General features: G+C 34.0%; 1 protein-coding gene across 3 annotated transcripts in view; it reads right to left on the reverse strand.

Moving 5' to 3' along the window:
• Galnt1 (polypeptide N-acetylgalactosaminyltransferase 1) overlaps positions 1 to 16,149 on the reverse strand; it is a 122,899-nt gene that overhangs the window by 17,463 nt on the left and 89,287 nt on the right. For all 3 annotated transcript variants that reach the window (XM_078030182.1, XM_078030181.1, XM_078030183.1), the window contains exons 6-10: positions 14,199 to 14,406; positions 10,316 to 10,486; positions 7,743 to 7,860; positions 5,568 to 5,748; positions 4,282 to 4,421 (exon numbers count right to left, since the gene is read on the reverse strand). In XM_078030182.1, coding sequence (XP_077886308.1) covers positions 4,282 to 4,421; positions 5,568 to 5,748; positions 7,743 to 7,860; positions 10,316 to 10,486; positions 14,199 to 14,406 — 818 coding nt within the window. The remainder of the gene's footprint in view (positions 1 to 4,281; positions 4,422 to 5,567; positions 5,749 to 7,742; positions 7,861 to 10,315; positions 10,487 to 14,198; positions 14,407 to 16,149) is intronic.

Genomic DNA, 16,149 nt, shown 5'->3' on the forward strand with positions numbered 1-16,149 from the left:
CACACATATTAAAGTTAAGAGCTCTACCACTGAGCCACATTCCTAGCCCTCTATTTTTTATTTTTTGAGAAACCTCCATAGCATTTTCCAGATCAGCTGTAGCATTTTACACTACCACCAAAAGTGCACAAGGTTCAGATTTTTCCACACCTTTCCCACACGTGCTACTGTCATTTTTTTTGACACAAGTCAGACTAATGGTCCTTCTTTTGTATGTTTCAATTTTCTCTTTTGTACCTAACTCATATGGCCCAGTTTTATCTAAAATAAATAAATAAATAAATAAAAATTAAAAAAACTTTTTCCTTAACTACATATCCTCTTCTAGCTAACACCCATTTTTCTGCTCTTCTTTACAATAAAATTCCTTGCAAGACTGTTAAACATTCATGATCTACAGTTCTCCCATTCTCTCCTGACAATCTCCATGGAAACTCTTGACACTACTTACAGCATATCCTTGGCCAAATCAGATCTCAGTACTCATTTTGCTTGTTTTCTTTGTAGTATTCAAAACAATTGATTATTTCTTCTTTCTTGAGGCAAATACTTTACATAGTCCCTGAGACACCATTTTCTCAGTTCTCCCTCTATTGCACTGTCTAGTTCTCGAAATTTTTTTTGTGATTCTTTCTTATCTTCATGGTTTCTCAACTGTGACATTCCCTTGGCTTTGTCCTCAGTCTTCTCTCTCCACATGTATTTGCTCCTTCCCAAGGTAACCTCATGTAGTTTTGTGAATAAAAATCATATATATGCTGACAACCCTTACATTTAGATCTCCAGTGCCAACCTCTTCCCCAAATTACAGATTTTTAAATGTTACTACCTAATCAACATCTTCCCTTGGATCTCAAATTTAATGTGCTCCAAACTGCTCTGCTGAATCCATTCAGAGGCTCCTCTTTCTACAGACATTTTCATCTCAGTAATGCCAACTCTACCAGTACCGGTATTTCATGTCAAAACCTTAATATAATCCTCGACTATTCTTTTCCTTCCACTAATACATTGTTCGACTCTTGCTCCCACATATTTATGCTCCATATAGAGCAATCTGATCTTTTTTTCAAAGGAGTTTGCTCATATTGCTTGTCTTCCCACCAAAATAAAATCCAAAGTCCTCACTACTATATGCTCTGTATGACCTAACCCTCATTATGTTGTTGACCTTATCTTCTACTATTCCTCTACTTGTTCACTCTGTTCTAGACAACTCCCTCCCTGCTGAATATGCCAAGTGCATGCACATCTTAGGAATGTTTGTTCTTGGTGTTATTGGTGCTCAGAATATCCCCTCCCCACAAATTTATATGACTTGCTCACTCACTTCTTTAAGATCTCTGCTCAGTAAATTACCTTATAAGAAGGTTGTCTCAACTACCCTACAAAAAACAGCACCATTGTCCACGGTTACCAGTTGTTCTCTATTCTTTCGGCTCTGCTATCATCTGATATACTGTATATTTTTTCATAACTTGTTTCCCCCATGACTGTAATATCAACAAGGGCAGGATCTTTATTCATTACTATGTCCTTAGTACTTAAATAGTATCTATTACATAATAGGTACTGAAATAAATATTTCTGAATGAATGAACTGAAGAAGAGACAACTTCCTATAGAGTAGGGAGGGGATTACTTCCTGAGTGTTAGAAAGATTAACTGTTAGAATAGGGCCTGGCTGTGGCCCTGGTCACACATGTCATCTTTTGCTACTATGCTTTTCAAAAGGAAATTTTGTCCTATCAATTTCTATCATAAAAGGTTGGATTTTCACCTAATTTTGCTTCTTGTTCTTTCTATAAAAGCCATTTTTATAATCAAAAGCTCATAAAGACCTGCAATGAATTGCAGATGGTTCAGCCTGTTAACAAAACACATTGCTATAGGAAAAGAATAGCAGAAAAGGCAAGATTATTTATACACTATACACATATCTTCAGGCACATTAACCCAATGGATTTGACTTTTGGGGAGAGGTGGGAGCAAAACAGTATTATTAACACTTATGGGATTAAAAAGGGGGAAGGAAGCAAAGAAGTTTAATTTTATCATTTGAAGAAAATACCTCAATAAAAGCTCCAAGTGGTCAAACACAAGCTGTAACAATAGATGAGGATAAGGAAGGTTGTCAGTGATTGCTCCTGACTGCATATTCAGGGGCCCAGTAAATATTTTCTTAAATATTTAAGAAAGTAAATATTTTAGTCTTCTGGGTCATATGGTCTCTATAGCAATTATTCAACTCTACTGCTGTAGTGCAAAAGTTAACTAAATGCAGTAAGTAAATTCAGGGACATGGCCATGTTCCTATACATATTCATTTACAAAAACAGGCAACAGGGTGGACTTAGCCTGCAGGCCATGGTGTGCTGATCCCTGTCAGAGACTACCAAATACATGCCTATGGTACTGGAATAACTCTTCTTTTTCCCTCTCTACAATTTTTCTGTAAGTCAAATAACTATGGAGTCAAAACAAGGATGGCTACATCTTTTCACAAAGGGCCTATGTACAAGTAAGTCTTTTAAGAGCTAAGACTATCCCAGAAAAAATGAGCCAATTCCAAGCAAAGGAGTCTGTGCAGGGGTAGAAAAAGAAATAATGGCTGTTTTATGCAAAGTAGGAGGCCTGTGTTCTCTGGGTAAAAGGGACAGAATGCAGAAAAGAAAGTGTATCTACTGTAACAGTGGACAATAAAAGAAGAGGCTAACAGATAGAAAACATCTGATAGTGAGTATATTCTATAATATAAGACTAGTCAAAAAAGAATTGTGATGTATCCTTTAAAAGACAGAGGCTTTCAAACTTTTTTGATTGCAACTGATATTGAGAAATATATTTTCTCATTATGATTCAGTAAAAACTCTACTGTAAGCAATATGAATTTGTACTTTTTTTCCCCAGGCTATTAAAAAAAATGGTGGTCAAAAGTAGCTGAATTGATTTACAATCCAGTATTGGGCTGTGTTAAAAATCACTGACTTGAGCAGTGATAACATGAATCTTCAACTTCTTTAACAATGATAAAGAAGAAACTGCAAGATTATTAATAAAGGTTATCTCAAATCTTTATAGTCCCAAAACTTGGAGTGTTCTACTATAATAAAGAAGAGAAGGAAAGGCACTGCTTCTTGGTAGGACATAGTAATCCAACACCTCTGCATTAAAAACTAGAAGCAAAACATCAGTTAAACTGCAAGCTGTTGAAAGCACTAACTTAAGGTAGACTGTGATACTTCAGAGATGAATACTGAAATCTCTACAGCAACTATGAAAACAAAAACACAAGCATTACAACTAAGAAGTCAACAACAGAGAATAAAAAGAAAATTAACAAAAAAGAAAATGGTTCTTGTTTCTTGGGAATGGAGGAAGGAACAGGGATTTAAAAGGGCTACAGATGAAGACAGTTGTGTCCACTTCTAAGAAAAAAGTTTGAACTTAGGCTTCTGGAAGACTGACCTCCAGAGTCAACATTTTGGATTAATAACAATAACAATCAGAATTCTGGGCTAGAGGAAGAACCTATTTGGATCCCTAGACAAAGCCAAGGTCTAGATGGAACACAGAATGGATGGCCACTGACATTCGAGGAAGACGGCAGTAGTAAGAATGTAAGTAAGTCTCTCTTATAAGAGAGCCTTACAGTATAGGAATTCTCTGGGATAAAAAGCTAACCTCCAAGGCTTAACTAATTTGTTTTAACTAATTAGAAGCATTAATAAGCAGAGACTACTTCAGATTTCAAGAACATTTGCTGCTGAATTCTAAGAGAATAACTAAAAGCATCACCAGAAACAAACATGTTTATCGACATTCTTTCCAACTTCCCTGCCCAAACCAAGACTTACAACTCCCAAAGGATAAAATTTGCCAATACAATGTTATGAATGATCTTTCAAACTTCTCTGTCAGTCTTTACAATTTATCTTGACTTTAAAATTTCTTAAGCTTTGATTTGGGACTAAAACTAGTATATAAGCTTTATGAGTATGTGATCAAGTAAATGGGTTAGTTTGTTAAAAAATAAGTTTATTGAAGATATTTATATTGTAACAAGATAGACCATCCTTATTTTAATAAAATATAACATGATAAAATAATATTTCAACTCATGAGGCAGACACTGTGTAAATAAGAACTTTTCCACACTTGAGATTACTTAATTTTAATCTGAAGGTACTATGAAGTATTTTAGAAATTAAAAATTTAATCTCTATGTTTTTTAAATGAGAAACTAAGAATATAATAAACACAAAGAATACATGTTTTTACCTCTCCCAATGAAAAATAGTGACGTGGAATTTGAGAATCAGGGTAAATATTCTCTAGGTACCAAGAAAAAGGTTTGCATTGTAGTTTGTGTCTTAGACCAAGTCTTGATGATATATCCCCATAATCTACCTTTGTAACACCTGTTGAAAGAAATAATTAATGCTGAATTATTAGTGTCCTATCAAGTAATACAAATCCATTTATATGTTGATTCTAATAAGACAGTTGAATAGAAAAATAGTATTATTTAGATGACATGATTACATAGTTACATACCATGAATCCATCTCTAACATATAAAACAAGGAAAAGACATTAAATGTATTTTAATCTTTCAAAAGAAAACTACATTTATGTGAGAATAAAATACATACTAACAATATATGCAAATACCAGCTATATGGGAATCAAACTTTAATATATCTTCTGGAAAAACAAAAAAAAAATCAAAATCTATTTTGCTAAATAATAAATAGTACACTTGTTTCCAGTCAGGTTTCTCTTATACAACTCACTGAATTGTACACACTACTATTTGTTAGACTTGTGGTAACTGAAAAAAGAGGACAGAATTGTAACAATGTCAGGCAGATTTATAGCTAATGAAACAATAGTTCCTACAAAACTCTGAATAGCAGAGAAATGTTCCTAGAGACCATGTTCAAGAGCTTTGCATAGGACTTGTGATATTTGACAATTTAACAAAATCTTGTATGATGGCTTCAAGAGCCTGCTTTCAGAGAATAATCATGACCTACTGCTAAAACACTGTTTTGTTTTGTTTTTTTGATCAAAAAAAGTTAAGAATCCAGAAAGTCATACAAACCTGGAAAATAGTTGAAACATCACAGAATAAATGTCAAACACTGCAGTTAGGTTAAAAAAGAAGAAGAAAGAGGAGGAGGAAGAGAAGAAAGAAGAAGGGAGGAAGGAAGAGGAGAGGAGGAGAAGAGGAAGAAAAGGAGAAAGAGGAGGTGGGGCAGGAGAAGAGGAAGAAGAAGATGAAGACTATGACAACCACTACCAACCACCACCACCACCACCACCACCACCACCACCTGGGCTGGCAAAAGTGACCATGATAATTTAGTATTATTGCCAATGATACACTGGGCACTTTGCCAAGCACATTCTATACTGTGGTTTCATTACTTCTTACCATGACCTCATTATAGGGCAAGTGTTCATGCTCAAAGCTTCATTTCTACCCTCTTGCCTCTCTTCAGAATGCATAGATGGGGGAAAAAAGTATATAGCCTTTTATTTCTAATGCAAAATAAACTAACCTGGCGAAATTATATAGAAGAAATTCTTGAATTCATCCATCCATACTTCTGCAAGTCGTCTGTTATTTTTATTGATAATTTGCCCTGTGCCTCCTGGAAATGTGTATGGGGTAGCCTTCCGAAACACATGTCCAACATGTGAGCAAGTGACAATTTCCAAAGTTCCTCCACACTGCCAAATCTGAACACAATGCAAAGAAGACCATGTAATACATTGCTCAGTATCCAGGAAAAGATAATCTTAGTCTTCTCATTGCAATTTTCCTTTCAAATGAGTAGAGGTTTGGCTTTTATTTAAACTTAAATGGAAAATCTTCATTTACTGTTAAAAACCTTCCAAACTACCTTCACACTACCAAATCTGAAAACAGTAAAGAAGGCCATATCAAACATTAATTTTCTTAAAAACAACAACAACAACAAAAAAAAAAAAAACCCCAATCCGCTGACATCTATTGAGTTTTATAGCTGGAATTCATTGAATCCCAGGCAAACAGTGGTTATTTGACTACAAAGCCACTGCTTCTCAGGAGCAAACGTTTCTCCAATCATCAATTTTGAACAAATGAAAATAGCAGATTAAAACACAGAAAAGATATATTAAAGGCTAAATACAGAAGAGACAGAAGATGTTGAACACTTATTTTTCTGAACACAGGCCAGGATTCATAAGAGGATCATAAATTCAAATATCAGAATTACGACCAGTCCTCGTTAACAAGGACATACTATTGCTTTGTTTGTGTATAATGTGTTTATTAATGTGATTCTTGGTTAAAAACAACAACAAAAAAAAACCCATGAAACTGACCATGTAGCAACCAGCCAGATTTTCTTTCCTTCCTTCTCTAATCTGTGTCACTATTTGTACATTAGACAGAACATAGGAATTGAAATCAGATCCATCATAAGTTCTTCAGGGAGATAGTGATAATGTTTTGTGGTAAAAGCAATAAAAACAAAAAAGGGGGAAAAGATCAAGTATGAGGACAACTATTTAATGCAAAATACGTGTCCTTTCAAATATATTTTCTCCCTAAATTAAAAAATCTCATATAGCTATTTGCAATTAAAATCACATTTTGAAAGGTTTTGATTTCATTAACTATTTACAGCCTATCTTCAAGTTTACCCAGGATCTAAAAAGTGTTAAAGCTAGATAGATCTCCTAGAGGATCTAGGGCCCAACCCTCTCCTTTTACAAGAGGGCAAAGGGATTCACTAGAAATAAGTGAGCTCAAGGGTTCAGATTACAGTACCCTTCGGTATGGTTTCTATTATAGTGAGATATGTGTTGTGAGTTAATTACTGAAGAATATATAACGTCATCTAAATAGGTTGATTTTAGTGAACATGAAATGGTTTTGATATAAGGTCAACTGTGTTAAATTAATTTAGAGCCAGTTTTAGAAGTTTTGCACTCTATTTTTTTTTTTAGAATTTTTTTTTATTATTGGTTGTTCAAAGTATTACAAAGCTCTTGACATATCATTTTTCATACATTTGATTCAAGTGGGTTATGAACTCCCATTTTTACCTTGTATACAGATTGCAGAATCACATTGGTTACACATCCACGTTTTTACATATTGCCATACTAGTGACTGTTGTATTCTGCTACCTTTCCTATTCTCTATTATTCCCCCTCCCCTCCCCTCTCATCTTCTCTCTCTACCCCATCTACTGTAATTCATTTCTCTCCCTTGTTTTTTTTTATTTTTTTCCCTTGCACTCTATTTTTTATTGAAAAATTTAAAGCTGATAAAATGACCAGGTATTATATATAAATGAAAAATTTTCATGTAAGACAAAAAGTATATCACAGAATATGAAATTAAGTTTTAGCAGTTAAGTACCAAAGTAACATATATAAACTACATATTATTTTTTAGAGCTTGAATTGTTTCCTTGAAAATGATAGAAATTAAAAACAATTAGGGAATCTTATGTAAATTTTATAATTGGACTATTAAGATAATTAATTGTATTATTTGCTTAAATAGTTTATAATGAACCCTTAATAGTATTCCCAAAGTTTTAATGGGCCAAAGGCTTTGGAGTCAGATTAAACTCACATTAACTTCAATTTTATTTTTTATTTAGAGATAACATGAATAATCAAAGCATAATATTTGAGGTTAAATACAAGACTTAATTTTTTCAAAAGGAACTTACCCTAAAGGAAATTTCTAAGTTTTCTCCTCCCCAAATATCCATTCCAGCATCATATGTTCCAATTTCCTGAAAGTAATCTCTGTCTATTGAAAAAAGGCCTCCTGCCATTGTAGGTGTTCTGAAATTCAATCATAATACTATATCATTAATATTAATGATTAAAAATTTACAATGAATTTTTTAAAAATAATTTGTTATTAGAATAACAAATAATAGAATAATAGAATAAATTTGTTATTTCATTTCTCTGATTGTACACAAAGTAGAGTCACACTATTTGTATCTTTGTACATGTACTGAGGGTAACGATGTCCATCTCATTCCACCATCTTTCCTACTACAATGAGTTTTTATTTTTAAAAGATACTATAGTTTTGTAACTGTTTCTAACTACAGAATAATGCTTATGCTCACTCTTCAAAAACTTTCAAAGGCTTCTAAGGGCTTTTGGTGTCAGACAAGACTTGTATACTGCTAGGCAATCTGCTGGACCCACTGTCAGTTTCTGCCTGGATATCCCTTACTGTGCAAGTCTTAAGGATGGTTTCCTGTCTTGAGCACCTTTCTCTGTTCTCAATTCTGACTTAGATTCCACTTCAAACTCCTTAAACTGAAGCTATTCCTCATAATCCTCTCCATGTGACTGTGTACACACTACACAGTTCCTAGCAATTATAAAGGCAGTTAGTTGACTATATGAACTCATGTTAGAGTTATATGCCAGATTCAAAAAGGTGGCAAATACTCCAAAGTCATAATATTAAATAGGATGAAAATGATAAGGCCCTTTTCCTATGCTTAACAGAATAATTTAATAATTCTATTAAATCTTAATGATTCTATTAAATATTCTTTTTTTGGGGGGGGATACCAGGGATTGAACTCGGGGGCACTAGACCACATCCCAGTCCTATTTTGTATTTTTTAGAGACAGGGTCTCATTGAGTTGCTTAGTGCCTTGCTTTTGCTGAAGATGGCTTCGAACTCGAGTCCTCCTGCCTCAGCCTCCTAAGCCACTACGATCATAGGTGTGTGCCACCGTACCCAGCCCATTAAACATTCTTAATAAAATCATCACCTTGACCAAGTATGGTATGTTTTCTCCAAAGTGGAGCCCAAATCATTGCGCCAGGTATGCAAGGGATTGGGGTTGGCGGGCATAAGTGGATTAAGCAGAGAAATCATAATAAAGAATAATTTCAGGGAGATTTCATTTATTTAAATGATTTCATTTATTTAAAATGAGTATCAGTTAATCATTTTATTTCCACAAAGAATGAGTATGGAGATAACACAGACTTCAGCAAGGAGAAAGTAAGTACTAGGGTCTGAGGATATTATAAAGATTATATTTTAAGATGCACTGGTCACTTCTATAGCCCTAAAATATATTTAATTCCATGGTCTACTTAAGATAACAGCACTTGCCTATTAGTGTGGAAAATTGTTTCCAAAAAAATTTGGACTTATTTTGATCTTAGAAGAGAAAAAGAATTAGAAAAGGCTAAAAATATTAGGAGTCAAAGGACACAGGCCAACATGAAGAAATACTGTTTAGTATAGGGATACCTGACCTGCTAAAATTTTCTCTAAGTCCATGTGCATCTTTTCCTATTGGAGAAGACCCATGTCTTTCATCAGACTTTCAAATAAGTCCATGATCTTCAAATTGTTGAAGAACCCCTAATTTAGATGTTGAATTGAACTAACATCTACAGAGAGGGAATTCCATACCTTGTTCTGGTAAGAACTCAGGCTGGCTTAGGACAAAAAAAAAAAAAAAAAAAAAACAGTGAAAAATCTCAACTTAGCTAGAACTGGACTTGAATTCATGGGAAAGCAGACCTCAGAACTCCAGAACAGGAGAAAGTAGAAGCCTAAAGAAACTGAAAGAACTCTTAAATACTACAGAAGCAACATGCGGATGCAACTGGGATAAATCCTAGGTGATGCAAAAAGGGCAAAGATCTCATATCCTGAACTACATAAAGATTTTTCTGGGAAAAAAAATCTATATATAGTCAAATGTGAAACAAAATAAAAATTAAAAAATGAATTAATGGATATCTTTTTTGTACTTTGTTAATTCTAGTTATTTTTATGTTTGAAAAGCTTTGCTAGCCTTACCAGATAGGAACTATCATCCAGATGGTATGAGACTGAATTAAAGGTTTTCTCTTGTAGTGCAAGGATCCAGTTTTAAGTGATGTTTTTATATACTGACACAATTCATTAAGGGTCACTTTGATTTATGCTAAATATTATTATCTTTAACAAATGAATTAAAGCAGATTGGACATTTTCAAAATGGTCATAGAGAAATGAAATAATATGTCATCATATTTCATGTATGTTAGATTTTTAGAATACATGGAAAAGTTCTAATTTTATTAACTGATTGGAGGAAAAATTCCTTTTAAAAATATTGATATATGTGAAATTGGCTCTTAAACTACATATAAGATACACAATTACTTCATGTTTCTCCAATTACACTTATAATCTTTTTGATACAACTCCCAAAGCTTTACAATCCTCTGTCAATAATACTTTAGGGAAAACAGATTAGTTACCTGACAGGAAGAGTCCTATCACCTTTCCTTCTGTCCATTTCTCTCTGGGGAACAGGATACCAGCGAAAATTAAGCTTCCAGTTGAATCCACCATAAGTCATATCAGAGCCTGCCATGTACTCAAAAGTGTCATCACTGATCACATCAATGATAGGACATACCACTGTTCTCCTAATATCATAAAAAGCAATTTAAAAATCTTTCAGAATGTTGCTGCTTACCATAGTTATGTAACAATTATACACCAATTGTTTTTAAAATAAAAACATATTCTATAATGTTAAAGATAAAGATGAAAAAACTTCCTGCAGTAGCTAACATCATGATTATGTGTTGGTTGATAATCTTCTGTTCCTTTTTCATTTACACTTTTGCATATATGCCACATGTAAAAAATGCAAATTATTTCCTCAGGTTTTTAAGATTACACTTTTAGTGACTATAGTCATTCATTTCAAAGTATTTTCTTAATAAACAACTCTTGGACATTTGTGTTCTTTACAGTTTTTTTTTTTTTTGCTAATGAGATACTAAGTGACTTAACTGTTGCCTGAAGAGTAAACTTCCAGCAGTGAGGTTAGTAAATTAAAGGCTCTATTCCTTCTTGTTTTCCAGAAATGTTATATACATATGTACAGACTTCTTCCTGCAGCTTTCCCATAATGCTATCAATTTTGGATGCTTTTTCTTATATAATAACATTAAATAATATCTCTGTATTTTAAAAATTTGCATTTTCGAATTATTAATATACTTTTCCTTCAGGTTTGTATTTCTTCATACAAACTAGTTGATCATAAATTGAAGGGATTTTCAACTGGTATTTTGGGGTTTTAAAAATAAGTCTGAAAACACACTTGAATGACAACAGCTCTTTCTAAGGGAATGTGCCCAAGAGTCTTTGCTAGCCAAATTTTATAGTATGTAATATCCTACCCAGCCTTTGATCTTATTTAAGAAATCTTTCCCTCCCCCAAGATCATAAAATTGATTGCATGCATGAGGCCCTGGGTTCAATCCCCAGCATCATCCAAAAAAAGGAGAAAAAAAAAAAACCCTCAAAGAAGTATATTTTTGCTTTTCACATTTAAGTCTTTAATCTTTAAGAAATTGATTTTGGGTATGATAAGCAGAGGTATCCAACCTTATTTTCCTTAGGGATTACCAATTGTTCCAGCACTATTTATTTATAGTCCCTTTTTCCTCTGCTATAATTATCAGCACCTGCTCTGTCATAAACTCTATCTAAATCAAGTATGCATGTGGAAATGGGCTGATTTCTGGAGGCTGCCCTTTCACTAGTCTTTTTATGAATTCCTACAACAATATGTCATTGTCATAATTAATATAGCTTTAAAATAAATCTTCACAGTTGGCAGAACAAGTTCCCTTATGCTTACTCCCTCTAGGACCATCTTAACCATTTTTGTTCTTTTTTGCATTTCCATGAAAATGTTAGAACCAGCTTGTCAAATTTCTCAAAAAATAAAAATATTCTGAGGTTTCAATTGAAAACTCATTGAATTTACAGACCAATTGAGAAAAGTTGGTATTTTTATGATAATGACTTTGCGTGGGGGGGGGTGCTAAAGATTGAACCCAGGGCTTTGGGCATGTGAAGCAAGCACCCTACCAACTGAGCTATATCCCTAGCCCCCAATAATGACTTTTCTATTCATGAATATAAGCCTTATCTTCCCTTGTTTCACTTTGATTTATTTTTCAGTGAATTTTAGTAGTTTCATATTTCGTGCATCTTTTGATAGTATAATCCTAAATACAGATTATGATTTCTATCACTATTTTTAAATGGTATCTTTTGTTTTTACTATATATTTTCTAACTATTCCTTGCTGGTTTAGAGAGAGCAATTTACTTTTCTCATATTTGGCCATATTGTTAAATTCTTATAATTTCTATTATTTTGTATACAGATTATCCTTCACAGACAAGAATATCATTTGCAATTCAGAGTATTTTTTTCCCCTTGTTCTGCAAAATTTAAGATTTCTAATGATACCAACAGAGGTGATTTAGGATTTTTTTTCCTTTTGGTGCTCTGGACCAAACCCATGTACTCACATGTGCTCTACCAGTGAGCTACACCCTCAGCCCAATTCAGGGCATTCTTATTTTTCTCTCTATCTTTTCAAAAACAAACTCACTATGTTGCCCAGCTGGGCTTGCATTTGAGATGCTCCCATCTCAATCTCCAAAACAGCTGGGTTTCAGGTGTGCACCACCATACTGCTGCTTTCAACAGTTTTTCTTTTATATAGCGTTTGTTTATGAAGGGTTTTTATTTTTTTTTAAAGCCTTCTTTTTTGGATTAGTAAATTTTAATTCCATAATAGTTTACTAAGTATTTTCTTATAACAAATGGATGTTAAGTTTTAGTGAACGCTCTTTTTCTCTATTTATAGAAGTGATCTCAGAGGCTTCTAATAAGTTTGTAATTATAGTTTTACTATTACAGAAATGGATTTTAAACTAAACCAATTAGTTATATGTGTGTATCTGTGTGTGTGTGTGTGTGTGTGTGTGTGTGTATGTTTTGATGGGTTCAATTTGCAGGTATTGTGAAATTTTTATGTTAGCATTTACAATGGGTTTGGGCTATAATTTTCCTCATAGTTCTTTCTGTTTTTTTGTAAGCAAGTTACTCTAGCCTTAGATTTTGGTTGTTTCCATTTTTCCTATACTCTGTTTTACAAATCCCTATGGGAAAGTTGTTTCCCCTCTTCCATCCCATACTAAGGTTGAGACAGGCAAGTTTATTTTGATATGGTGGAGTCTATATCTCATTCTCATACTGAGGTATAGATTTCAGATCACAGCTTTATATGGGTATTTGCTATTAATCTTCTCACCTTAAGTAAGGCCTAGGCTTTGCCTCCTGTCCTCTCATGTTATTTACCTATCAAGGCAAAAGCTCAGTGTCTCCAGAGTTCAGCATAAACCATGTAATTGAAAGCTGGCTTTAATGGTTGGACAACTCATTTGCTCTCACTTTGTTATAAGATTGGCAAAATTCTTAAAACCTCTGTGTCAACTCAATGATGCATTTAAAATTTTGTTTTGTATTTTATCTGATATTTTATCTTTTTCACTTGAAAAAGTTACTCAGAACATCTAATCCACCACACAGCCCCAAACGGAAGAAACTGTGTTTGTTATTTTGGCCAGTTCTCTTTTATACTGTCTCACTGCACACTGCTCTCTCTCTATGGGTTCAAACTCTTGTTTCTAAAGGTTATGTTATCTTTATGCAACCAAATCATTCCTAAATCTCAGACAGAGCTGAGATGACCTGTCCCAGTGTTACCCTAAAGAGCAGGGACAGTAAAGGTTTTTATCCTACCATCCTCGAGTTCACTGTCCAGATGTTTGCTCCTGTTTGGTGGTGAATATTTAACAATTCCCACTAATAAAATAGTTTGTACACATTATTCATTCCCACTAATAAAATAGTTTGTACACATTATTGCCAGAGTTTAGGTCATGCTCTTCTTACTTTGTTTAGAATCTTCAGGGCTTTTTTTTTTTTTTTTTTTGATACCAAGGATTGAATACCCGGAACCCTTAACCACTGAGCCACATCACCAGCACTTTTTATTTTTATTTTGAGACAGGGTCTCACTAAGTTGTTTAGGGCCTTGCTAAGTTGCTGGGGCTGGCTTCAAACTTGTGATCTTTCTACCTTAGCTTCCTGAGTTGCTGGGATTAAGGCATTTGGCACCAAGCACGGCTTTTTAAGGACATTTTAAAAACAATTCAAGAAGAAATTATTTTTGTATTTATTTAAAAATAAAGAATCTTCCAACTCATCATGTACTCTAGGACAAATGTACTGAGAACAAATTTAAGACTCCAAAAAAATTACCTGTCATGTTTGATCCTTGCTAAGAGAGGCTCCAGCCATCCCACTGTGCACTCACAATGAGCATCTAAGAAGGTGATCACCTGGCCTTTGGACACTGCAGCTCCTTTCAATCTAGCTCTGATCAATCCAGAACGCTGTTCCATTCGAATTACATGAACTGGCACTTTGAGTTTCTTCACATAACTCTCTAGAGGTCTTTTCAAAAAGTCTGAAAAAATTAACAAAACAATATCATGAAAACTTCTGAACTAGCACTATCTAGATGTAAAGCAATTTTGATTTGCAGTATTCCTTTGATGTGTATTTACTAAGCACTCCCAGTGGGGATCCATGCCTCAAAATGTATTTCCCTGAAGGAAGCCTTTCCATTTCATGACAGCATGGACTAGAGCTGCCTCTCATTACATGTGGAGCTCTGACAGCATCTTGGCTCTGGCTTCACCAAGGATAGGCATGTCACAACACTTCTCTAAGTAACTCTGTCAGGCTTAATGCTTCATTTTCTAACCATACTTAAGGATCATCAATTCAAAGAAAGTAGTTTAAGAGTATTAAATCCTGACCTCAACAGAGAGAAGAGAATATGCCACAGCTATTACAGTTCTGAAAATTGTGAAATTTCCTCAGAGGCAGAAGCACTCTGTCTTATTGATTGCCACAGTCTCTGATTATACAGTTTTTTTTTTATTAGGAGGAAAGAAGTGAGGTGGAAACAAATGAGAAATACTAGACTGTAACTGCAAAACCACAGAGAGATCCTTAACAGAAAAGTAGGTCTAAAAAAAAAGCTTTTAAGAGGGAGGAGCAATTAAAGATGAAAAGGAAGTAAAAAGGAAAGGGAGAACTATCTTGGAGAGGTCATATAAGAGGTTATTATCTGTAAGGCCAGCATGTCCTGCCTGCAAAGTTCACAACTGACTAAAAAGTAGAAAAGACACAGCTTTATCAAAGCAAAGAGAAAAGATCTTTTGAATCAGATCACTTTTTAGGATTTTATGGCAGAAAAATTATCGATCGATGGTAACATGACCAGATGTCTTCAACTAGTCCCCATGTGACAAAAGGATAATTTCTGTAGGAATGGAAATATTGAGATGGAACTACTGGGATTTCTCGGACTAGCTCTATCTAATAGGACTCTAGCAATTCACAGAAATCAGGATGTAAATTAAGGGGTTCTTTAAATATTGAGCATAGGAATCCAAAGTACTTCCTATATGGTGGGGTAGGGAGGACAAATGGGAGTGATGTGATTCCTGTTTGGTAAAAGCAAAATGAGTCAATAATGAAGTAATCAGGGATATAGAAACCATTCAGATTACAAGTAATTTCCATTTCTGCTAATATACTTCATAATATTTGAGCTAAAAATAGTATCTAACAAATATCAGTATGGTTTTATGAACTAAGCCTTCAGATCAGGAATACCTAATTAGATTATGAGTAAAAAGGTGGGAACTGCAAATCTCAGGAAAAAAGCAACATTTTGCAGTTAGCAGCTAACATTTTGTGCCTATTTAGCACAATGCTAACTTGTTATATGTTTTACCTCACTTAATCTTCACAACCACCCTGTGAGGTTAAATGTTATTATGCATATTTAGAAATGAAAATCTAAGACTCAGAAAGTTATATAAATTCAATCAAGGTGACATAGCTTGTTATGGGGTTGGATGCAAGAGTCAAACCCAGTTCTACCTGTCTTCAAAGCCCACCTTTTTGTCCAGAGCAAGAAAACCCTAGAAGGAAACGCTAAAGAGAACAATTTAGGGTTGTGGAAACACCTGATCCAGCATCAATTTAAAATACTCCATCTCGAGAATTTGACAGAATCTCATGTGGTAGGTATGAGATATATTCTTGTACCTAAGGTTAGAAAAGTTGATTGTATCATAAAAAATGTCTCCCAACAATTTTTTCCAAAAAAATATATAAAAATTTAGTGTAAAAT

Source organism: Ictidomys tridecemlineatus, chromosome 13 (assembly GCF_052094955.1).
Source record: "Ictidomys tridecemlineatus isolate mIctTri1 chromosome 13, mIctTri1.hap1, whole genome shotgun sequence".
NCBI lineage: Eukaryota > Metazoa > Chordata > Mammalia > Rodentia > Sciuridae > Ictidomys > Ictidomys tridecemlineatus.